Raw genomic sequence first — 24,751 nt, forward strand, 5'->3', positions numbered from 1 at the left:
TGTAGAGTCACCTGGGGCTATTTAACCAGGGGCAGTTGTGACGAAGCAGTCCTTTAGGACCCTGACTGGCACAAGGGAGAGGGGGCCCTTGAGGTCTCTGCTGTGAGTCTCTTGGTTCTCACAGCAGTGAGGTGCCTCCTTGAAGGGCACCCGCATCTTCTCAGCTCTGTCCTGGCTCTGTTGGAAAAGCCAGAAAGGTGGTGTTGAGTCGGGGGTGCGGATGAGTTACAGAGGGGTGAGGAATGGAGCCTGGACAGTGAGAAGAGAGGGCGCAGAGGTGACAGCAGAACGGTGAGGAGCTGGTGCCAGCGACAGTGGGGGCACCCTCTGAACCCCTCCTGCAGGATCCTGAAGAGCATGGTGGTGGGCTGGGTAAAGGAGATCACGCAGTATCGCAACGTCTACGCCGACAACCAGGTGATGCACTTCTACCGCTGGCTCCGGTCGCCGTCCTCACTGCTGCACGACCCTGCCCTGCACCGCACGCTGCACAGCATGATGAAGAAGCTCTTCCTTCAGTGAGTGCCGCCAGTAGCTTTCTCCCCAAACCAGAAAGATGGCTAGTCAGCACCTCCGGATCAAGAGTCCCCTTCTGGGCTAGTGGTCCATAGCGATCAGATGGGGCCCGTGAAGAGCTTAGTTGCCATCAAGCTTCCAGAGACACGCCATACGGTGCAGAGTCTCTGCTGCTTTTTTATAAGTCATTGCACACTGCTTACCATTCTGCACCTCGCTTGCCTTCGTTAACAGTAGGTCTTGTAGAGCTATGTGTGGATGTACCACACTAATGGATGTTTCGGCTGCTTCCATAACTTTTGTTGTCACAGTAACCAACCAAGGATTGGTCTTACGCATGAGGTCATGTAAACATGTCTAGAATAATCTCCAGGAAGTAACACTGCTGCGGGTCTGATGGATGTTTTCAGATAAATTGAGAGAGGTAAATGCTAATTTGAATCAATATTGTCAGCTCCCTGTAAAGGTTGTACAGTTGGTTGTACTACCAACTCTTAGGAACCAGATTGGGAATGCGTGTCCCCATGCCAAGCCCCACCAACAACCTGATGGGATAAAATGCTCTCTTGGTATCGCCTTAATTTGCAGTTCTAATTATGAATGAAGTTGGACTTCCTTTGACCATTTTTCTGTACTTTTGTTTTGTGTTTTTCTCATTGATCTGTATGAGCTCTTTCTAGATAAAAAGTAACCATTTTTCCGTGATATGAGTTGCAGATTTTTTCCTCTCTTTGTCTATGATTTTGTCTGTGGTAGGGTTTGGCCATGCAGACCTATTTGTTCTTTGTTACTTCTGGGTTCTAGGTATATGTTCTGCTTCGGGACCATTAACTGTTTTCTCTGTGGTGTCTTGACCTTTGATTCTGAACTTGGTCTGCAGGCTCATCGCTGAGTTCAGGCGCCTGGGGTCATCGGTCGTCTATGCCAACTTCAATCGCATCATCCTCTGCACCAAGAAGCGGCGGGTGGAGGACGCCCTGGCCTACGTGGAGTACATCACCAACAGGTGTCAGCATCCCTGTCGCCTTCGTTCGCTCGTGTTCTCATCTGCTCCATTTGCCTGCTGCTGACAGACTTCCTTAACAAACCTTGTAGTGTGGCTCTGTTGGTAACAAATCCTCTCTGCCTTTGGGTATCTGAAAAAGCCTTTATTTCACCTTTGTTTTGGAAAGATACTTTCGCTGGGCATAGAATTGCAGATGGATATATAAATATGATTTTATTTTTATCTATTTATTTATTTTGGCTGTGCTGGGTCTCCATTGCCGCCTGGGCTTTTCTCTAGTTGCAGAGAGGGGCACTGCTCTCTGGTTGTGGTGCACCGGCTTCTCATTGCAGTGGTTTCTCTTGTTGTGGAGCAGGCTCTAGGGTGCACCAGCTTCAGTAGTTGTGGCTCATGGGCTCAGTAATTGCGGCTATCAGGCTCTAAACCACAGGGTCAGTAGCTGTGGTACACGGGCCTCGTTGCTCTGCAGCATGTGGCATCTTACCGACCAGGGATGAAACCCATGTCTCCTGTGTTGTCTGTCGGATTCCTTACCACTGAGCTATTTTTTGGAAGTCCTTTTTTCCTCTTTATGTTTCTTTTTGAATAAGTTTCTGTTGTTTTATCTTTTAAGTTCACTGACCTTCTGGAGTGTTTTATCTACCATTAATCCCATCCAGTATATTTTTCATTTTGGACACGACAGTTTTCATCTCTGGAAGCTTGATTTGGGTCTCCTACATTTCTAGAGTCTGCTTAACATGTTCAGTCTTCCTTCTAGTTTTTTTTAACACATGAAATACAATTATAATAACTGTACAATTATAACTGTTCTAATGTTCTTTTCTGCTCATTAGAATATCTATGTCAACTCTGATTTGTTTTCAACTGATAGATTCTTCTCATTTGTTGTGTTTCTCTGCTTCTTTGCACACCTGGTGATACAGGACTGGATGCCAGATGTTAAGAACCTTGGCTTGTCTGTTAGCTACTTTTGCATTCCTGTAAATATTGTTGAGCTTTATGTTACTTGAAAACAATTTGATCCTTTTGGGTATTTATTGAGATTTATAGTCAGAGCCAGAGCAATGTTTACTCTAGGGCTCATTATTGCCTCTGTTGAAGCAAGATTTCTGTGAGCACAGCCCCACATGCCCCTGTGTATGAGGCTGTGACACTGGCGGGAGCAGGTGCCTGAGGCTGGTGTGATTTTCTCACACACGAGTGTGGTCTGTGCTCTGCTAAGTGCTGGAGGGCGAGCCACAGTACTCCCGGGGTCCCCTCTGCAGCTCTCACCTGTCATTCTCTCCGCACTGCGCCCTGTTTCCCCCTCCTGGTGAACTCAGCTGTCTCCTCAGTATCGTGTTTGTCATCATCTTCCCTAGGAAGCTTGAGAGATAATAAAATGTGAATCCACCTTAAATTCATTTTAATTTCATTTGTTTTTGAAATTTTTGTTTTATATTGGAGTGTAGCCAATTAACAATATTGTGATAGTTTCAGGCAGATAGCAAAGAGACTCAGCCATACATATACATGTATCCATTCTCCCCCAAACTCCCCTCCCATGCAGGCTGCCACATAACATTGAACAGAATTCCCTGTGCTATACAGTAGGTCCTTGTTGGTTATCCATTTTAAATCTAGTAGTGTGTACATGTCTCTCCCAACCAAGCTCCCTAACTTCCCTTCTCCCAGCTCTTAGGCCCAGCAACCATAAGCTGGTTCTCTTAAGTCTGTGAGTCTGTCACTGTTTTGTAAATAAGTTCATTTGCATCATTTCTTTTTAGATTCTGCATATAACAGATGTCATATGATATTTCTCCTTCTCTCACATACTTCCCTCATCATGACAATCTCTAGGTCCATTCATGTTCCTGTAAATGGCATTATTTCATTCTCTTTATGGCTGAGTACTATTCCATTGTCTGTATGTACCACATCTTTATCCATTCCTCTGTTGATGGATGGACATTTAGGTGGCTTCCATGTCTTGGCTGTTGTAAACAGTGCTGCAATGAACATTGGTTGCATGTGTTCTTTAGAACCATGTTTTCTCTGGCTATATGCCCAGGAGTGAGATTGCAGGATATATGGTAACTCCATTTTTAGTTTTTTAAGGAACCTCCATACTGTTCTCCATAGTGGGCACACCAATCATTTTCCCTAGAAAGCCTGAGGGATGATAAAATGTGAATCCACTTTAAATTCACTTTTAAATAAATAGAGGGTGAATAGATGATAAAAGGAAAGTAGAGTAAAAGGGGAAGACTACTGATTTAATTTCAGCGATTCTGTCTTGTTTCTTTTTAGCATCCACTCTAAAGAGATCTTCCATTCTTTGACAATTTCCTTTTCTCGATGCTGGGAGTTTCTTCTCTGGATGGATCCCTCTAATTATGGTGGAATCAAAGGAACTGTTCCATCTAGGATTCACTGTGGACAGGTAAGAGGTAACCAGTCTTGGAGAGCTGAGGCTGGAATCTGAAGCAACTTGAAGGGTCCACGTTGTCCCTTCAGTGCACACTTGATGGTCACAAGCCGAGTTCCAGGCACGGTTCTAGGCCCCAGTCATGCAGCAGTAAGCATCATGAAGTCTATAAGAGAAAGGATCATGAACAAGCAGACAAGTAGATGTATACGGCAGTGTCGACAACAGTAAGGGCTCAGGGTAGACAAAGCTGGTAGGCAGAGAGTCCTGGGGCAGGGGCCAATGTGGAGGGGGGTCTAGGAGTCCTCCGAGGAGGTGTTGGGACCGAGATGTGAAGCTGCCTGAGTTATGGCACAGAGCTGGGTGGGACCAGGCCACTTGGGCCCTAGGGCTGTGATGGAGACTTGGCTTTTATTGACGGGGAGATTCTGAATGGGCAAGTGTCGGGGCCTGACTTCCACTTGGGTCCTGAGTGGACATTACTGCAGGATGTCAAGGTCTAAGTGGAGCCCAGTTAGTGTCGGCCCAGAGAAGATGCAGGGCAAGGTAGAGTCAGGGAGAATGACCCAGGTGTGTATTGAAGAGGGTGTGGACAGGCCAGTGGGGTGATGCTTGGGACACAGGGGTGATGTCTGAGCATGTAGGTTGTGTGTGAGGGAGCTGTGTCTGGGTGTGTAAACCCCAATGGACTGGGCAAGAGAGCAAGTGTGGGGAGAAGGGAGCTGTGCTTATCTGGGGCACGTGGTGTTTGCTGCCCCTGTTGTTTGCTTAATGTGCACAGGTGGAGACAGAGGGGTCGGGTAGTGACTGTGTGTCTTGGGTAGGGGGCCGTGAAACTTGGGGTCATCTGTGAGCCTGGCAGTTGGGGCTGGTGAGATCACCTGGGGGTAAGTATGAGTTGAGAGGACAGCTCCCCCAGGGCAGGTCCCCATGGAGGAAGCTACCAGTGGGTGGGGCCTCAGGTGTCAAAAGGAGAGCACCCCCAGAAGGAAGTCACCATCTGAGAGGAGACCAGAAGGAAAGGCTGCCCTTGGTGCTAGGATTGGGAGGTTCACTGAGACCACATGCAAGGGAAGGAAGTGCAGGTCATGTAGACGAATAGGGGAAGGCAGGAGTGGTTGCTGCTCTTAATAAGGATGGTGGCTGTCAGAGTTCAGATGTTGAAATGAAAGGCGCTGTATAGAAAGGGGACCTTAGTCGAGGGGTGGCAGGGGTCGTCCACCAGAACTAGATCTTTGGTAGAACTGATGGCTTACCATGTCAGATTCGTGATCTCCAAAGAAGAAGATTTAGTTTTGGAACCAGGGACCAGGCTTGATCACTCAAGAGCTTTTGTGTAGCAGAGTTTAATTAAAGTGAAAAAGGGACAGAGAAAGCTTCTGACATAGACATCAGAAGGGGACGGAGAGTGCCCCCCTCGCTAGTCTTAGCAAGGGAGCTATATACATTATTACAGTAAAGGGTCTTACCAGACCCACTCCCTCAGTATAAGATAATAGGATTAGAACTGACAATAGAGAGGTCTTATCAGACCCACTCCCACAGCATATGTCTAAAGATAACAAGATTAGTCAGAAGGCTCTTGTTAAGGAGCAAGATACATTGTTATATTGACTGAGACAAAGCAGCGTAGAGAAAATTGTTTGTCCTTTGCTCCTTCTTGAGAGCCCCAGACCCCTTTCTCCTTGAGGGTCCTGGACTCCTTATCAACCTACCTAAGGATCCGTTCTCAGAACTGCGGCCGTCCCAGGAAGAGATCCAAAACTTAACAAGAGAGGTGGTCACCCAGGAAGCACCCTTGATTCTTCCCTTCCTGAGAAGTGGGAATTGAATAATTTTAAAGTGAATCTTGTGAAATAGCAAATGAAAGTAACAGGCAGCAGCTTACTGAGAATGTACCAGGCTCATTCTGTACATGACCTTGTTCTTGGAGCCATCCTGCAGGAATCTCTTGGGCTCAGGGGCTGGAACGACTAGGTGAACAGGACATGAGACAGACTGGGACACTCCCCACCAGGCGGTGCCAGTGTGGGCAGACGTTACTGGGATTGTCTTTGTGTCAAAGCAGGACTCCCCAGAAGAGGGCAGAGCAGAGCGGGGGGAACCTGAGGAGGAGGAGGACGAGGAGGAGGAGGAGGAGGAGGGAGACGCACAGGAACTGGATGTCGAGGACTTGCTGGAAAACAACTGGAACATCCTGCAGTTCCTGCCCCAGGCAGCCTCCTGCCAGAGCTACTTCCTCATGATCGTTTCAGGTGAGTGGCCCACACTCGCCGTCACATCTGAGTCGTGCGGTGGGAATAACGTGGCCCTGGTGGGAGCATGCCCAGCGTGCGTGCCCTGGCTGCATAGCACTGTTAGAGGCAGAAAGAGGACCCTCGGGCTCTGCCCAGGCCCCAGACCTCTCACAGAACCCCACAGTGAGGAAGACTGCCCTGGGGCATCACAAAGGCTTCATAGTCCCGCCCCCGAGGTTGTGCGTGCGTACACTTACAGTGACTAAAAGAGATCCCATGGAGAGGAGTTTAGATACTCCTAAATCAACTGCCCCACTGGCTGGTCTCTGAGGCTCAACTTCCAGTGTGAGAAACCCCTGTATTTCATTTGGGGCTAAAGGCATTCAGTTCAGTTAAGTCGCTCAGTCGTGTCCAACTCTTTGCGACCCCATGAACTGCAGCACACCAGGCCTCCTTGTCCATCACCAACTCCCAGAGTTCACTCAGATTCACGTCCATTGAGTCAGTGATGCCATCCAGCCATCTCATCCTCTGTCATCCCCTTCTCCTCCTGCCCTCAATCCCTCCCAGCATCAGAGTCTTTTCCAATGAGTCAACTCTTCGCATGAGGTGGCCAAAGTACTGGAAACACTGGAAACTGAGTTTCAGCTTTAGCATCATTCCCTCCAAAGAAATCCCAGGGCTGATCTCCTTCAGAATGGACTGGTTGGATCTCCTTGCAGTCCAAGGGACTCTCAAGAGTCTTCTCCAACACCACAGTTCAAATGCATCAATTCTTCGGCGCTCAGCCTTCTTCACAGTCCAACTCTCACATCCATACATGACCACAGGAAAAACCATAGCCTTGACTAGACAGACCTTAGTTGGCAAAGTAATGTCTCTGCTTTTGAATATGCTGTCTAGGTTGGTCATAACTTTTCTTCCAAGGAGGAAGCGTCTTTTAATTTCATGGCTGCAGTCACCATCTGCAGTGATTTTGGAGCCCCCAAAATAAAAGTCTGACACTGTTTCTACTGTTTCCCCATCTATTTCCCATGAAGTGATGGGACCGGATGCCATGATCTTAGTGGTCATTATTAACACCACATGGTAAATCAACTATACTCCAATCAAAATTTAAAAAAAGAAATAAAAGTTTAGTGTTTCCAAACAAAGTTATTTAGGTTGATATGAAAAAGAAATGAGAAGTTAAGCACCCACTGTAATTCAGAACTAATCATTAGAATAGAACAGTTGGTGAAGAGCATCATAAATTATCAGCAGACGTAGATACAGGTCCATCTATGCATACAGCGGCAGAGGGAGTTCTGTTTATGATTATTTTATCCCCTGTCAATTTACATATTTGAGTTCTTTGCCTTCTCAAGTTCTCTTTTGGAACGAGTGGACCCGTGGAGTTTTTGGAGAAGCATGTTGACCCCCAGAGGCAAGGTGAGCCCTCTTTTGCACCAGTTGGTGTGAAGGTTGGTACTTGCTGCCTCAGCTGTGCAGCAGTCTCTCTAAGCATGAACCGGGGCATCAGTGAGTGCTCTGATTGTTCCCATTTGTCTAATTGACTCTGGCTCATCTCAGTGCAGCAAATGGAATCATCACCAATAATGATATTTCAGCCTCGTCTGGCTAGCAGCGGGACCAGCCACAGGGTACCCCCGGATTCTGGGATGTGTGAGGCGTCGCCGACTCTCTCGGCCTGTGGCCTGAGCCTGCCCTCTCTTTGCAGCATACATCGTGGCCGTGTACCACAGCATGAAGGAGGAACTGAGGCGCAGCACCCCAGGGAGCACCCCCGTGAGGAGGAGGGGAGCCAGCCAGCTCTCCCAGGAGACCCAGGGGGAGGCCGGAGCCCTTCCTGGTGAGCACCCTTGCTGTGTGAGGCCACCAGTGTGTGCTTCTCAGGGTCCCCATCTCCTTCCCTTGGTGTCCTGTTGCCGTGAGAGGTAGGGAGCAGGCGCCATGTTGCTTCTCTTCCCAGGAATGATCACCTTCTCACAAGATTATGTGGCAAACGAACTCACTCAGAACTTCTTCACCATCACGCAGAAGATTCAGAAGAAAGTCACAGGCTCTCGGAACTCTACTGAGCTCTCAGAAATGTTTCCTGTCCTCCCCGGTTCTCACCTGCTGCTTAATAACCCTGCTCTGGAATTCATCAAATACGTGTGCAAGGTGAGGACACTCCCACTGACGTGTGTGTAAGTCACTCCTCTATTCCACAAACACCCGCTGCACCCAGTCTGTGCAGTCGCTATGGGAAAGACCCCTGTCCTCACAAAGCTCACAATCCCCTGGAGGGCACAGGTGAGCTCAGAGAGCACAGGTGCCAAGGGGTGAGTTCAGGGCAGGGGCAGGTGAGAAAGGACCTCTGGTGGGTCCTGGGCTGAGACCACAAGGACCGGGAGGCCCTGGCAGTGGGTGGATCTGATGGAAGAATGAAGTCCAGGCAGAGAGGATACAGAGCCCCTGGGAGGAGGGGTGACAGGGCGGTGCTGGCGAAAGGTGAGCAGAGGGACGGCAGAGCCAGCTTATGGGTCACGTGAGGCTGGTGGGCCAGACCAGGAACTGGACAGGGCACCCACAGCATCCAGGCTGCTGTGGAACCTAAGAGGAGAGCTTGCCTGGACGCTGAATGCCTTCTGGGAAAGGTAGGCTGATTCAAACGAGGGATAATGTTACCAGATAAGGATCTGGCAGGTGTCCCCTTACAGAGAACTTTACTGTCCATTAAGTTACCTCCCAGTACTCTGTGTTTCACAGTGATCAAGTGACTCTCATGGTGGTTAAGAAATGGCTTAATATAACACTTTAACTCCTTGGTAGACTTCAGAATTTTTAAGTTCTATTTTTATTAAAGTATAATTTACATACAGTGAAATTCACCATTTTTAGAGTGCATTTCATGGGGCAGCCAGTCACTTATTCACCACCACAGTCAGGATACAGAGTCATACATTATCCTCCAAAGTTCCCCACCCCTGGTACGTGCTGATCTGTCTGTCTCTATGTTTGTTTTTTATTTTTAAAATTGTATGTATTATGGCTGTGTTGAGTCTTCATTGCTCTTTGGGCTTTCTCAAGTTGAGGTGAGCAGGGGCTATTTTTCATTGCAGTGCAAAGGCTTCTCTTTATGGCAGCTTCTCTCATTGCAGAACATAGGCTCTAGAGCACACAGCCTTCAGTACTTGTGGCCTGAAGGCTCAGTTGTTGTAGCTCCTGGGCTCTAAAGCACAGGCTCAGTAGTTGTGGCTCATGGGCTTACTGCTCTTCAGCATGTGGGATCTTCCCAAATCAGGGATTGAACCCGTGTCTACTACATTGGCAGGCAGATTCTTTACCACTGAGCCACCAGGGAAGCCCCCATGTCCCTATGTTTATTTACTTTTAAATTTTTTCTCTGTGAAGTGCAGTTGTTTGTGTTTTCACATATGGATATGTGAACTGGCCACCAACAGCAAAGTACAGAACGTTCTCCACCCCTGAGAGTTTTTCCATGTGCTTCCCCTTGGGACTCAGCCTCTCCTCTCGCCTGCATCCCTAGAACTACCAATCTGTCTTCTGTCCCTGCGTTGAAACCTCTTCCAGAATGCCGCGTGAGTGGAGTGGTTGGTCATGTGGCCTTTTAGGTCTGATTTCCTTCACTGAGCAAAATGCACCTGGGGTTCCTGCGTGTCGTTGCTTGTTCCTTTCCATTGCTGAGTAGTGCTCCATTGTATGGGAGGACCATAGCTCCCCGATTAAAGGACATTCAGATTGTTTGCGCTTATGGGTGACTGTCAATGAAGCCACTATAAACATTCTCATGTAGGTTTTTGTGTGAACATAAGTTTCATTTCTCTCGAGTAAAAACCCAGCAGGGGAATTGCTGGGTCATATCATGTTTTGTATAGTGGCTCTGTTTTGCATTCTCATCAGTGGTGAGTGACTGTAGTCCAGCTGCTCCACACCCCACTGGAACTTTGTTCATTTTCAAGGTTTTATCTGTCCAAATAGATGTGTAGTGGTATATCATCATGTTTTTAACTTGCATTTCCCTAATACTACTTGGGCTTCCCTGATAGCCCAGTTGGTAAAGAATCTGCCTGCAATGCAGGAGACCCTGGTTCGATTCCTGGGTCAGGAAGATCTGCTGGAGAAGGGATAGGCTACCCACTCCAGTATTCTTGGGCTTCCCTTGTGGCTCAGCTGGTAAGGGATCCGCCTGCAATGTGGGAAACCTGGGTTTGATCCCTGGGTTGGGAAGACCCCCTGGAGAAGGGAGAGGTCTCAAAGAGTCACTCACAACTGAGTGACTAACACTTTCATATTTATGCATAAGCATATCCAATTATTCCAGCACTATTTGTTAAAAAATTAGCCTTTCTCCATGTAATTATGTTTGTGCTTTCTTCAAAGCTTAACTGGCTGTATATGTATATGCATCTGTTTCTGGGTTTATATGTCTCTCTATTCTAAAACACCACACTGTCTTAATTTCTGTAACTTTATCAATAAGTTTTAAAACCAGGTAGTGTGAATGCTTTATCTTTATTCTTTTTTTCAAATTATTTTGACTTAATTTGCCTTTCCTTACGAATTTCAAATCAGTATATCAATTTCCATTTAAAAAAAAAAAAAAAAACCTCTGTAGACTGCTGAAGGGACACCCTGAAGCAGGTTGAGAAAGTTCCTTGGTGCCTTGATAATGGTCATTTCCTGAGAGTGAGTTTGTTTTTTGGCTGCATCTTGCGGCGTGTGGTACTTAGTTCCCCCGACCAGGGATCCAGTCTGTGCCCCCTGCAGTGGAAGCAGAGTCTTTTTCTTTTTTATGGATTTTTAAAATTTTTTATCTGTTTTTTAATTGAAGGATAATTGCTTTACAGAATTTTGTTATTTTCCATCAAACCTCAACATGAATCAGCCATACATGTGTCCCCTCCATCTTGAACCTCCCTCCCATCTCCCTCCTCATCCCTCCCCTCTAGGTTGATACAGAGCCCCTGTTTGAGTTTCCTGAACCATAGAGCAAATTCCCATTGGCTATCTATTTTACATATGGTAATATAAGTTTCCATGTTATTCTCTCCGTACATCTCACCCTCTCCTCTCCTTTCCAGTTGTCCATAAGTCTGTTCTCTGTGTCTGTCTTCATTGCTGCCCTGCAGAGAAATTGTTTGGAACCATCTTTTTAGATCCATATATATGCATTACTGCTGCTGCTGCTAAGTTGCTTCAGTCACGTCTGACTCTGTGCGACCCCATAGACAGCAGCCCACATTAGTATACAATATTTATCTTTATCTTTCTAACTTAATTCACTCTGTATAATAGGCTCTAGGTTCATCCACCTCATTAGAACTGACTCAAATGTGTTCCTTTTTATGGCTGAGTGATATTCCATTGTGTATTTGTACCACAACTTCTTTATGCATTCATCTGTTGATAGACAGCTAGGTTGCTTCCATGTTCTACCTGTTGTAAATAGTGCTGCGATTGGGGTACATGTGTCTTTTTTCAATTTTGATTCCTCAGGGTGTATGCCTAGGAGTGGGATTGCTGGGTCATATGGTGATTTTATTCCTAGTTTTTTTAAGGAATCTCCATACCATCTTCCATAGTGGCTGTATCAATTTACATTCCCACCAACAGTGCAAGAGGGTTCCCTTTTCTCCACACCCTCTCCAGCATTTATTGTTTGTAAACTTTTTGATGATGGCCATTCTAACCAGTGTGAGGTCATATCTCATTGTAGTTTTGATTTGCATTCTCTAGTAATGAGTGATGTTGAGCATCTTTTCATGTTGTATGTCTTCTTTGGAGAAATGTCTATTTAGGTCTTTGCCACTTTTTGATCGGGTTGTTTGTTTTTCTGGTATTGAGTTCTATAAGCTGCTTGTATATTTTGGAAATTAATCCTTTGTCAGCTGTTTCATTTTCTATTTTCTCCCATTTGGAGGGTTCTTTTCACCTTGTTTATAGTTTCCTTTGCTGTGCAAAAGCTTTTAATTAGGTCCCCCTTGTTTACATTTGCTTTTATTTCCATTACTCTAGGAGGTGGATCATAGAGGATCCTACTTTATGTCATTGAGTATTTTGCCTGTTTTCCTGTAAGAGTTTTATAGTTTCTGTTCTTATATGTAGGTCTTTAATCCATTTTGAGTTTACCTTTGTGTATGGTGTTAGAAAGTATTTTAATTTCATTCTTTTACATGCAGCTGTCCAGTTTTCTTAGCACCACTTGTTGAAGAGGCTATCTTTGCCTCAATGTATATTCTTGCCTCCTTTGTCAAAAATAAGGTACCCAGAGGGGCATGGGTTTATTTTTGGACTTCCTATTTTGTTCCATTGGTCTATATTTCTGTTTTTGGAACCACAGAGTCTTAACCACTGGACCCCCAAAGAAGTCCCATCCTGAGGGTTTTAATCAAGGATGGTTGCTGAATTTTGTTAAGGACTTTTTCTCCCTCAGTTGAAATGATCATATTGGCTTTTGTTTGTTAGTCTGTTGATATGGTGAATTGCACTGATTTTCTAGTGTTGATCCAGCCTTGCATTCTGGGGGTAAGTCCCACTTGGTCAAAATATCAGTGGGCTCAATTTGCTCTTATTTTGTTGAGGATATTTGAGTCTGTGCACATGAGAATTAGTAGTTACCTTACACAGTCTTTGTCTGGTGTTGGTACCTAGATGATGCTGGCCTTCCAAGTGAAGTTAGCAGTGTTCTCCCTCTTATGTTTTCTGGAAGATACTGTCTATAGAACAGTATTACTTCTTCCTTCATGTTTGGTAAATTCACTTTCATTTTTTTGTCTCTTAATTAAGTCCAGTGTTCTCCCTATGTAAGTGATGTGTATAATGTATATATATTTTAAACAATACTTCCTAGTAGGCCACTGATCCTCATTGTAAATATACTTTCAAATTCACCCACTTTGCTTCACATTGACCATAAACACTCCCCTCAGAGATGTGTTTTCTAAGTGGTGTTTGGTTCTGTGTTCTTGGCATTGTGCTAGGCTAGGACAGGAGCTTTAGGGCTGGGAGAGGCCTGGGGAAGATGTCGGTCCTGTCCTCTCATTTACAGACAGGAAGCTTGATGACTCCCTATGGCTCTGCCAGCACCACGGTGGGAACCGGACCTCCCGTGTCCACACCGCGGGCTCTAACACACATGTGTGCTACAGGGACTTTTCTGGGTTGACCTGGAAATCCCTCCACCATGGAAGGCTGAAGTCAGCCCCTTTGCATTTGAGATGGTAAAACTCTGGTGAACTTGAGGCTGCCTGTCATTGAGGAAGAAGGAATCCCTAGGGGTGACAGGTGGAGCATGCTTTGGTGTGTCCCAGACACCCCAAGGCCTGGGGGCAGCACCTCCACACCTGTGACCCTAACTTGGGGAATCACTGGTGGGCAGGAGGCACTTCTTATCTCTGATGCTTCTAACAGGAAAAGGAAGAGTTGAGATACTTCTGAGAAACTGTAGCTTAAAGAACTGGCTGCGGGGTTTTCCGGTCCAGACAGCTGCAGGGAGGTCTGGGAGCTGTCCCTGACATGGTCTCTGTTCTCGGCAGGTCCTGTCTCTGGACACCAATGTCACAAACCAGGTGAACAAGCTAAACCGAGACCTGCTGCGCCTGGTAGACGTAGGCGAGTTTTCAGAGGAGGCCCAGTTCCGAGACCCCTGCCGTTCCTACGTGCTCCCTGAGGTCATCTGCCACAACTGTAACTTCTGCCGGGACCTGGACCTGTGCAAAGACCCCTCCTTCTCTCAGGTGGGCTCCCTCAGGCCCCTTGCTGGTATAGTCAGAATATCCAGGCCTCAGCGGATCGGGGGTTCCTGCAGGGCCCCCAACCAACTCTAATGTGAATTAGAAACAAGCACCCTTTTTCAGGCCATTCAGCTGCCACATGCCAGAACCTTGTCCTGGTAATCACATGGGTGATGACAGTGGAGATGAGTGTGCCCTGGAGCTGTGACCGCAGTGGCACACTTCTCGAGAATCCCTCTGTCTCTTCTCAGCACTGGGGACCAAGGAAGGTGACCTGGCCCTTTCCCTGTCTGTCCAGGATGGGACCGTGCTGCCTCAGTGGCTCTGCTCCAACTGTCAGGCTGCCTATGACTCATCAGTCATTGAGATGGCCCTGGTGGAAGCCCTACAGAAGAAGCTGATGGCCTTTACCCTGCAGGACCTGGTGAGCAACGGGCCTAGTGCTGGGTCTGCAACCAGTCTGACCACCCCTCCAGTAGGTGGAGGCCTCATCAGTAAGCAGTTTGCACCCATAGGAGATGAGAGGTGTGCGCAAGTCTCAAGTTGTAGCCTGATCCTCCGAGGTGATACCCCTTGGGTCAGGCCTCATCCACGGGCCCAGCTGACTTTCTTACAGCATCTGTTGGGCACCTACAGGGGCCGATTGCTGGCTTCATGGACCTTTATTCTAGGAGAGGGAGACAAACAGTAAACAAGACAAGCAAGTAATGGTCAGAGTAAAGAACTGACAGGCAGTGTGTGTGTGAAAGAGGGAAGCTTTCAGCCTTCAGTGGGGGAGTGAAGACCCAAGGGAAGTGTTGGGGTTCAGGCAGGGAACAGCTGGTGCCTGGTGTGATGGATAGGGGACCGCAGACTCAGAGTCAAAGGGAGGTATCCACAGGGAGGGTGTTGGGAAGCAATTGGCATGTTTGGATAAAGCCCATATCAGGTCTCAGATTTTATTTGTAATTGAGGTGAAAAGCCTGTCTGGTGCCAAGTGACTGGCCGGCTCTGGCCTGGGGCGGGGAGGCTGTGACGGGGCCGCTTCTCCTTGCAGGTCTGCCTGAAGTGCCGGGGTGTGAAGGAGACCAACATGGCCGTGTACTGCAGCTGTGCGGGGGGCTTCTCCCTCACCATCCACACTAAGGTGGGGGCTCCCGTGGACAGCCAACCCTGCTGCTCACCCCTCGCCTCCCTCCCCCACCCCGGGCCATTTGTCCTCTCTGAGCCTCGGCCTTGCCTCCCTGTGCCTCCTCTGGGACTAGGTCTCACTATGACTGGTCGTTTCTGTAGGTCTTCATGGAACAGATCGGAATCTTCCGGAATATCGCCCAGCACTATGGCATGTCGTACCTCAGGGAGACCCTGGATTGGCTGCAGCTTCAGAACCCCCAAGTGGGCCATTAGCAGTCTGGGCAGTGTCCCTGTCCTCTGCTCCTGTGTCCCACACCCAAGACGGGCACTCGGGAGGGTGGCCCTCGGGGAGCAGGTCACACAGCCCAGAAGCGTGAACCAGTCAGAGCAAGAAGTGGCTTCACTTCCCGGCTCTCTGGGGTTCAGCCAGCCCTCTTTAGGCCCAGGAAGCGTCTCTAGCGAGGGGGTCCCAGGGCTGGTTTCTCACTGGATGAACACACTCTGCTGCTGCTGCACGGCCCTTGCTGTAGCCCCAGCCCTTCCTGCCCACTCCTTTGCTGCCCTGAGGTACCCTCGGAGGTCCTCTGTTTGAGCTGAGACCCTGAAGAGGGCTGGAAGGGGCGCCTGAGTGGAGTGTGCAGCCCCGGCTTCCAGGAGTAGTGCTGTCCTACACTCCACGCTGGCAGCTTGTGGGCTGTGTCCCAGGGATCCTGACTGAACCCGCGGTCACCTGGGCGTCTCTCATTCACTGAGTTCTGGGGCTTGGGCTCCTCTGTCTGGAGACTCAGGGTCAGAGTGAGGTCTGCTGGGCTGTTTGTGTATGGCGCAGTCACCTCGTCAACAGCAGCAAGACTGGGCTGGGGGCACAAAGGCTGGGTAGGGGGCGGGGCTCAGCCACAGAGGGGCCCAGCACCTCCCCCTCTGCACCTGCGGTGCGGGGACCGCCGCAGCAGGAGGCCTGGGGCCCCAGAGGGGATGAGGCACACCATCGTCGCAGACTCTGACAGCATATTCAGCACCTGGATTCTCAAAGTATTTCTTCATGTGCAACACAAGGTTCTTTGCTTCAGCTCTGAGCGGTGGGGGGAAAGGACGGAGAAAAGGGCAACAGAAATGCTATCAGGATGGAGGCCACTGTGTTCTTGCCTCAACCTCAGGTCAGTCCGAGACCTCTGACCCCACGGGCCTGCCCGGCCTCTGACTGCCTGAGGCAAAGGGTCCTTGGCCTGTGCCGCTTTTAAAAGGTGACACCATCAGTTTGTTCAGGGCCCTGTTGCTTCACAGGGATGTAGGCCGTGCTGTTTTCCCCTCCAGGACGGAGCTGGGTTGGAGAGTCTGCCTGCCAGCAGCCTGGGGAACCCTCTGCTGAGCAGGAGTTGCTTCCTCTGTTCCTCTAGCAACCCCAGAACATAAGACTGCCTGCCTGCACCTCATTTTTAACTAAATGTGACTGAAAGCAGAAGAAAACCAGTCAAGTTGGCAAGCCAGCAAGCACATTAAATGTAAATCATAAACTCAGAAACCCACACGGGTGGGCAGTAGAAGCCGCACTGTTGGCTCTGGAGCCTGGTGTAGCTTTGTCCCTGTTGCCTGATTTACACTTTGACTTATACATTTCCTTAGTCTTTACTGTGTGTGTGTGTGCATGCTCGCGCCTGGGTATCTGGAAGGAAGGATAGTAACTGACGTCTGTCTGGCTAGGTTTGTCAGCTGGGTACTGCTGTTGCCCACTGGCACGTCCAGGTCCAGTGACTGCAGGAAACTTGACTCTGCTTGGAAGGTGATGGCGCCCGGCAGCCCCCAGATGGAGATCAAATCAAATTAGGGCTGGGGGTGGGGGCGGTGGAGACTAACCAGCCTTCCTGGAAACGGAGCCAGAGAAGTCCCAGGGGAGCATGGAGGAGTGAGGAGCTGGGGCTGTGTGGCTCACCCTCTCCCTGCAGCAGGGCGGGGGCACCACAGCTCCCAGTGGTTCCCTCAGAGGCCAGCTTTGGGGCTGGGGGTATTTGGGGGTGGTGGAGGTCCCAGGGTCACTCTCATAGTGGGGGATGGGAAACCTGAGCTCCTGGCCTGAATTCTTGAGCTACAGCCCAACCCCAACTGGAAAAGCCAGTTTCTCTAAAACTAGAGCTGGATCTCTGAGCATCTGAGTGGCCCATGGAGCTGACATCACAGGCACAGGAGGATCTTCAGGGGTGAGGGGGCTTCTTGGAGGGTTGCTGGCTCCAGTGAGTGGTGCTGGTCCAGTCAGCAAGTGGGAAGACCAGCTCTGACCTTGATTGTGACAGGGTCGCTGGTGAAACAATCTGTGGGAGGCACTGTGCCTCCTCAGACCTGTGCACTGGTCATTGCCGTTGCTGGGGAAACTGAAACCGCCATCTGGCCAAGTTGGGTCAGAGCTGCTGAGTGGAGTGACCATTGTAGCATCCAAGGCCATAACCAGATTATCCATAGGCCTGATCCGGCTGATGCTGGCTGTTCCAACCTCGCCCTGCTGCTGTGTCCACTCCTGTCCCCCGTCCCCATGTTAAATAGAGCCTCGGGTTCTGGGTGGGCATTTTGGTGTCAACCTAAGCTTTTGTTATCCTTGGGAACAGTTCCCATTGCCCGCCTCCTGGCTTTCTTCCTCCTCTAGATGTACCACCCTTTTCCCCCTATTTTGAGGTTTGGGGTCTGGGGTGATGCCTACAGGAAGCTGAAGGACAGCTGTTGGGATGCACTCAGCCTACATGCCCCCCACCACTGGTCCCCCCTTGAGACTTGATTGTAACCTGACTGGATTTGGGGGCAGATGATCCACACGCTGCGCCCAGGCTGGCTGGGGGAAGATGAGGACCAAGCACACCCACTGCCCGCCAGGTGCGGACCTGCCATGGTGTGTTTGTCAAGAGCCTCAAGCTGCTTCTCCCCCAAAGATGAGGCTAGAAGGTTCTGGTCACAGTTTTATTGGACAGTAGATGTGTGATTTCTTAGCTGTGAGGCAAGCAGAAGGTCTGGGTAGGGCTGGGTGGGTGGGCAGGAGCAAAGCCTGGGAGGAAGGCAGCTAGGGAGGAGGTAGAGACTTGCTGCTACAGTTGGGGGCGAAGATGGAGCAGGAGTCGTCATCCCATTCATGTCACCCCCCGGTCTAGCTGCATGGGGACCCTTTGGCTGCTGGTTTTGCTGAGGTGTATGGGCAGGGCCCATGTCCATGGTCCCAGCTGTGCTGCCCTGGAGAGCCAGGGGCTGTGCTGGGGCCTCAGATGTCAGGGGTCCCTGACACGCCTGGGGCCTTAAGTGCAGTGTGGCAGAAGGTGGAAGTAGGCTCAGAGCTGGGCCAAACCTCGGGCGTCTGTGAGCACGCAGTCCTGTTGGGAAGGCTCGGAGGCGCAAAGCCCTGGTCCCGCACCCCGCTCGGGAGCATCCACCATCTGCTCAGATGGGGCAGAGGTGGGGCAAGGCCATGGGGGTGGGGCAGCCCAGGCCTGGCTCTGCCCCTCACCCTGCAGTTGGCCAGCCTGGCCTGGGTCTGGAGAGCAGGGATAGGGTGGGGGAGGGGCCTGGCCCAAGACAAGGGCCAGGGTCACAGGCCAGCTGCCTGAGGAGTGACTTGGAGTACACACCTTGTCAAATTTCTTATGGCTGTAGACCTTGTTTTTGTTCATGAATGTTAGCAAGATCCAGTCGCACAGGAAGGAGCCCTGAGGCCAGCAAGACAGATGCATGAGGGCCTGGCACCTGCCCCCCATCTCGCCCCGGCACACACCCGTCCCCAACCCATGTGCTTTTCTTACCACCCCAATGGAGGTCAGCGCTGTGGCCAGGTTAATGATGGTGGGAATCAGGCTGAACTTCCCCGCCTGGGGGCAAAGGCACTACCTTAGATAGGAGTGGGGCCCAAGGGAGGCGTGGGTTGTGGTAGGGGAGACCAAGACTGGGTCAGCCCAGATCCCATGTAAGCAGGGTGGGCTGGCCTACCTGCCCGTGCACGATGACATCAATGCGGATCCCATAGGCTTTGATGAGTGTGCGGGTAATGCTGCCATTTATTTTGTAATACTTGGCAAACCTAGGGCAGAATGACCCAGAAGCACATCAGCACCTAGGATGGGATGGCCCGGGTGCAAGAGCGCTGGGAAGCATGGCAGCGGGGTGTGCCCATTGCCCAATGGGGTGGCTCCAAGACCATCAACTGCTGGCATCCCTGGGTCTTGAGGCACCTGCCCTGTTGGTTCTCAGACCTCCATAGCCAGGGCAGACAAGGAGCCAGCATCTGAAGGCCAAGATACCTGAAGTTGTAGCCAGATGAGGCTGGGATGTGCTTGGGGTCCAGCCTCCGGAAGGAGTATTTGGGGTTGCACTCTGACGCTGAAAGGTCCAGGTCACAGTCCCAGTTGATAATGACCCCGATGACACCACCCTGCCCAGAAGTGGATACAGGAGACGGGTCAGGACGGGCTCACAGGGGACGTTCAACAGCCCTGGGGTCCTACTGAGGTTGCCCATGGGGTGCATATTCTGGGCACCCCAGGCAGCTCAGGGCAACTCTGGGGAGGGGGGCTTATTGAGTGCCCTGCTTCCAAGGCACAAGGGGTGCCAGCAGCCAACTGTGACCAGGAGTCAATAATTTAGCAGCAGCCACACACCCAGATGGGTCAGCCGATCTTGTTTCTTTTTCCTCTACCCGAGCAGGGCTGGGGCTGGCCAAAACTGAAAAGGGACTGCCCTGTAACAAGACCCCTTGTATGCAGGTGACAGCCAGCACCTGGCCAGACAATTGTCCTGCCCGCTCTCGGGCACCCTCACCGTGTGTGCCAGCTCTGTGAAGTTCTCCCCTGCCTGCTCCACGATGTACCCCAGCTTGAAAATGGGGCAGTAGAGGTCAGAGACCTCATGGAATGTGCAGTGCTTCAGGTAGCCACCCTTTCGGTTCTCAATGTTGCCCCTAAGGACAAGGCCCACTGGCATCAGATGCTGAGAAGCCATGCACCCCCAAACAACACATTCCAAGAGGCAACTCCCACCCCTTGTCACCACACCCTAATGGCTCTTACTTGGAGAACTGGAATTTGGGGTAGTGGATGCTGTTCTTGATGAGGATGGTGAAATTGGGGGCCATCGTACCGAGAAATTGGCTGAGGAGGCAGACTGGGCGTGTTTAGTCTCCCTTCCCTTCCAAAGCCTCTCCCAGCCTCCCAGCTGCTCTGTCCTTCCCTTCCCCCTCCCCCAACAAATCCCAACTCCCCTGGTCAGTGAGGAGAAAGGAACGAAGTTTGGTCCCAGGTGGGTGGGGTCACCGGGCGCGCACACCTGACTGAGGCCCCGTCTTCCACCGGGCACCAGGCGGACACCTCGCAGGTCTTGGAGGACCCGTGGTAATAAGGTACGCAGCGCCCAGTCCGCAGGCCTGCGGGCAGACGCGCGCTCAGGTGGCAAGGGGCGCGGCTCGCCCCCACCCCCAGTTGGCGCACACTGACCGTTTCCCAGCATGTCCAGCTGCCCAGCCACACAGTCCTCGTCCGAGTCGCAGGTGGCGTTGCTGACCCTCATACTCTAGGGAAAAGACCGCTTGCTCAGGAGCCGGACAGGCGCAGCTGACCAGGCAGGGCCCCTCCCATCCCAGCTCTGCTTTCGAGGCAGCCTCACCTCGGCGCATGTTCCGAGGGTCTGGAAGGGGGTGACCTCAATCCTGGTGATGATGCTGAACACGCTGCCTCCCTGGGCTCAGAAAGAAGGGACGGTAGGCCGGCGGGGACAGCTCGGCCACCGATCAGCCCTACCCTCAGGGTGCGCGGGGTGCAGGGCGGGGCCCGGGTTGCGCACCTCCGGTGGTTTCACGTACTCCTCCACGTCCCACACTTTGTGTTCGGACAAGGTGATGCCCTTGACCTTGGTGATAACGGAGCTCTCGGGGCCCGTTTCGCTGTCCTGGTAGCTCTTCTGCACGATGAACACGTACCTGTGCGGACGGGCAGGGCCGACTCTCGGGACGATCCTGGGACAGGACTGGGACGTCTCCCATGCCGAATGAGCTCGACTCCGGCGGGAACGAGGCTGCGTCACCGCCTCTCGAGGGCTGGGTAGGCTCTGCGGGGGCCCGAGGGGCCAGCCCGCGTTCTCCACCCCCTGCGACCTGTTCTCCCTGCTCAGAGCCTAGAGCTGCCCCTCCAACCTGGGACTTCAGAGCAGCCTTAGCCTCGAGCACTCCCCACCCTCGTGAACCCGCCAGACATCCCCTCCCGCCGGACGCCCCAGGCGCCCCCTCCCCGCGCCCGGCTCCGTGCACACCCACCACACGAAGTAGAGCAGGATGAGCAGCTGCACCGCGCGGTACACGATGCCCAAACGCCGGTTCTTCACCACGATCACCTTGGGCGTCTCGTAGTCCCAGAACGCGGACCAGCAGCTCCGGGCCAGGCGTCGGGCCGCGGCCGCCCCCGTTGGGGGCTTGGGCTCGGCGGCCGCCATGGCCCGGAGCTCGATAGGGCTGGGAGCAAGGGCTGGGGGGCTCCCGGGCACCGCCTCCTGGGCGTGGCCTCGGGCGCCCCGCCCTATCCCGCCTCTCCCTGCCCCCGATCAGTCCCCTAGCAGCCCCGGCGCGGGGCGGAGACGCCCAGCGCACCTGGCAGGTGTCACCAGGTGGGACCCCGAGCCGGCAGAGCCCGGGTCGCGGCAGCCTTCGGCCCCAGACCGCTCAGAGAGGGTGTGGAGACGGACCAAACCCTCGCGTCCCTCGGAAACCAGACACTTAAAGACGCGGGAGGAAGCCGCCCGAGCATGGCCCGCCTCCTCGGCTTCTCCACTGGTGTCGAATGTGCAGCGCGCATTAAGCCCGAATTTCTTTAAAAATAAATATATGTATATTTTCCCCAATGTTCCTGAGATACAATTGGCACGTGAAGTAGAGTTTAAGGTGTACAAGGAGATAATTTCCCAAGGGCAACCCTTGATTCGCGCCCTCGGTTCTCCGCAGCTCGGCAAAGACACCCCTGCTTCCAGGGTTCACATAAAAATCTGGATTTCTTTCTTTCCCCAGTCTTCTTGCTTTTATCTACAGACACACCTCGGCGCTGTTCGGTTCTAGCCTCTTCCTCCACCCAAGCGCCCAGCCTCGCTTCTCACAAGGATTTCGGCAATAACTTGACACTCCAGGTTTCTATCCATTTCCGACTCTGTTGTGCTTTGTTTTTGTTTTCACTTTTTGTATCTCTACCCTCACTTCATTAGTTTGGAACAAATCTCAGATATCATAGTGTTTCACAAACGATAAAGGTCACATTTGAGATGAAATTCACGCAGCATTCAATTAACCGTTTTAATGAACAATTTGTTGAAATTTAGTCCATTCACAATAGTTTGCAACTACCATCATCTACGTCCAAAACATTTTCATCATCACCAAATAAAACCCATGCTTAACAAGAACTTCCTATTCCCCTCTCCTCCCACATACTGGCAACCACCAATATACCTTGTCTCTCTAGGATTTACCTGTTTTGGATATTTCAAGTAATGGACTAAGAATCTTTGCCTTTTTTGTGTCTGACTTCTTTCATTAGCATAATGATTTCAAAGTCCATCTGGGTTGTAGCATGTGCCAGCACTCCATTCCCTTTTATTGCAAAATAATATTGTATTGTATGGGTATTCCACAATTTATCTATTCACCCACCAATAGAGGTTTGAGTTTTTGTATTTTATATTTTGTCTAGTGTGACTAGTGCTGCTATGAACATCTGTGTACAAGTATTTGAACACCTACATTCAATTCTTTGGCATATATACTTAGGAGTGGAATTTCTTTTTTCATGGTAATTCTGTTCTGTATTTAACTTTTTTAAAGAACCGCCAAAATGTCTCCCAAACAGCTGGGCCATTTTACATTCCAGTTAGCAATATACAAGGATTCCAATTTCTGCACATTCTTGTAAACACTTGTTATTTTCCACTCACTTTGAATTGCCATCCTACTGGGTGAAATTATATAATTTATTTGGATTAATGTCTGTTCAAGTCCCTTGCCCATTTTTCAGTTGGATTGCCTTTTCATTATTCAGTTGTAAGAATTCCTTATGTATTCTGGATAGTAGACCCCTATCAGATATATGATTTTCAAATATTTTCTCCCATTATTAATTGTCTTTTCACTTTATTGGTGATGACCTTTGATGTACAAAAGTCTTTAATTTTGATGAAGTCCAATTTATCCTTTTTTTTTCTTTTGTTTCTTTTGCTTTTGAAGTCATTTCTAAGAATCCATTGCCAAATGCAAGGTCGTGAAATTTTGCCCCTCTTTTCTTTTAAGAGTTTTATGATTTTAGACATTATATTTAGGTTATTGATCCATTTTGAGTTAACTTTTGCATACAATGTGAGCTAGGGGCTCCAACTTCATTCTTCTGCATGTGAATATCTGGTTGTTCCTGCACCATTTGTTAAAGAAACTATTCTCTACCTACTGAGAGTCTAGCACCTGTGTGGCAAATCAATTGTCTACAGATATAGACAATTTATTGAAGACAGGAGGATTGAAGACAACGATTGAGGGCAGGAAGAGAAGGGGATGACAGAGGATGAGATGCTTGGATGGCATCACTGACTCAATGGGCATGAGTTTGAGCAAGCTCTGGGAGTTGGTGATGGACAGGGAATACTGGCATGCTGCGGTCCATGGGATCACAAAGAGTCGGACGTGACTGAGCGACTGAACTGAACTGATAGGCATAGAATTTATTCTGGTCTTTCTGTCTATTCTATTCCATTGTTCTATCTGTATGTCCTATGCCAGCACCACATTGTTTTGATAACTATAGCTTTATAGGAAAACTGGAAAATGTGAATCCTCCAACTTTGTTCTTCTTTCTCAATATTGTTTTGGTTATTCAGTGCCCCTTGCGATACCATACAGATTTAAGGATCAGTAGTACCATTTCTGCAGAAAAGACCATTGTAATCTTGATAGCGATTGCATTGAATCTAGTTTGCTCTGAGTAGTATCTTAGCAATATTAAGTTTTCCGATACATGAACATGGAATGTCATTCCACTTATCTACATCTTCTTTCATTCCTTTAAGCAATATTTTGTTATTTTTAAAACTCTTTCACTTCCTGGCTAAATCTATTCCTGTGTAATTTTTTTGGATGCTACTTTAAGAGAATGATTTTCTTAATTTCTTAATTGTTCCTTGATGGTGTGTAGAAACACAACTGATTTTTGTGGGGTGATCTTCTATCTTGAAAATTTGCTGAACTCATTTGTTAGTTCTACTAGTTTTCTTGTGGATTCTTTGGTATTTTCTGTATATAAGATCCTATTTTAAAATGGATAACCAACAAGGACCAACTGTATAGCACAGGGAACTCTGCTCAATGTTATGTGGCAGCCTGGATGGGAGGGGAGTGTGGGGAGAATGGATCCTGAGTCCCTTTGCTGTTCACCTGAAACTATCACAACATTGGTAATTGGCTATACCCCAATACACAATAAAAAGTTTAAAAAATGACCCTATCGTCTACAAACAGACTTTTCTTCTTTTCTGACTTGGAGGCCTTTTATTTTTATTGTCTGATCTTTCAGGCTAGAACTTCCAACACAGTGTGGATGGCAGTGGTGAAAGCAGGCATCCTGTCTTCTTCCTGATGCAAGGGGAAAAACTTTCACTCTTTCACCATTGAGTGTGATGTTAGGTGTGGCTTCTTCATAAATGCCTTTTATCATGTCGGAAAGTTCCTGCCTTTTACCACTTC

The 24,751-nt window shown here is 49.7% G+C and overlaps 2 protein-coding genes across 8 annotated transcripts in view; one reads left to right on the forward strand and one right to left on the reverse strand.

Moving 5' to 3' along the window:
* POLE (DNA polymerase epsilon, catalytic subunit) overlaps positions 1-16,653 on the forward strand; it is a 56,318-nt gene extending 39,665 nt beyond the window's left edge. The window contains exons 40-49 of one of the 3 annotated variants that reach the window (XM_027956359.2): positions 345-518; positions 1,397-1,522; positions 3,815-3,947; positions 5,998-6,187; positions 7,890-8,021; positions 8,142-8,335; positions 13,714-13,914; positions 14,210-14,335; positions 14,948-15,037; positions 15,184-16,653. In XM_027956359.2, the coding sequence (XP_027812160.2) occupies positions 345-518; positions 1,397-1,522; positions 3,815-3,947; positions 5,998-6,187; positions 7,890-8,021; positions 8,142-8,335; positions 13,714-13,914; positions 14,210-14,335; positions 14,948-15,037; positions 15,184-15,297 (1,480 nt within the window). In that variant the 3' untranslated portion in view covers positions 15,298-16,653. Of the gene's footprint in view, positions 1-344; positions 519-1,396; positions 1,523-3,814; positions 3,948-5,997; positions 6,188-7,889; positions 8,022-8,141; positions 8,336-13,713; positions 13,915-14,162; positions 14,336-14,947; positions 15,038-15,183 lie in introns of those variants that run through there. The other 2 variants (XM_042234450.1, XM_042234451.1) reach the window with 2 other exon arrangements.
* A 1,300-nt stretch (positions 16,654-17,953) lies between these two features.
* Positions 17,954-21,505, reverse strand: P2RX2 (purinergic receptor P2X 2). 5 transcript variants are annotated; one of them, XM_027980233.3, is made up of 12 exons: positions 21,296-21,505; positions 20,827-20,962; positions 20,650-20,721; positions 20,481-20,556; positions 20,314-20,410; positions 20,058-20,138; positions 19,810-19,948; positions 19,293-19,423; positions 18,982-19,072; positions 18,798-18,863; positions 18,627-18,704; positions 17,954-18,434 (listed from the first exon to the last, which is right to left on the reverse strand). In XM_027980233.3, the coding sequence occupies exons 1-12, from the start codon at positions 21,469-21,471 to the stop codon at positions 18,330-18,332; spliced, it is 1,248 nt and encodes a 415-aa protein (XP_027836034.1). In that variant the 5' UTR covers positions 21,472-21,505; the 3' UTR covers positions 17,954-18,329. The 5 variants fall into 5 exon arrangements, with proteins under 5 accessions (XP_027836034.1, XP_060256682.1, XP_027836033.1 ...); XM_060400699.1 differs by lacking the exon at positions 18,798-18,863; XM_027980232.3 differs by having other exon boundaries at positions 17,954-18,704.
* Between the last annotated feature and the right edge of the window lie 3,246 nt (positions 21,506-24,751).

This window comes from Ovis aries, chromosome 17, assembly GCF_016772045.2.
Source record: "Ovis aries strain OAR_USU_Benz2616 breed Rambouillet chromosome 17, ARS-UI_Ramb_v3.0, whole genome shotgun sequence".
In the NCBI taxonomy this organism is placed as follows: domain Eukaryota; kingdom Metazoa; phylum Chordata; class Mammalia; order Artiodactyla; family Bovidae; genus Ovis; species Ovis aries.

Coding starts and splice junctions, on each gene's coding strand:
- P2RX2 (XM_027980232.3), bottom strand. CDS start 21,471: ATGGCGGCCGCCGAGCCCAAGCCCCCAACGGGGGCGGCCGCGGCCCGA. Junction 20,557..20,649: donor CCCTCGGAACATGCGCCGAG/GTGAGGCTGCCT, acceptor TCTTTTCCCTAG/AGTATGAGGGTCAGCAACGC. Junction 19,949..20,057: donor CCCAAATTCCAGTTCTCCAA/GTAAGAGCCATT, acceptor CCTTGTCCTTAG/GGGCAACATTGAGAACCGAA.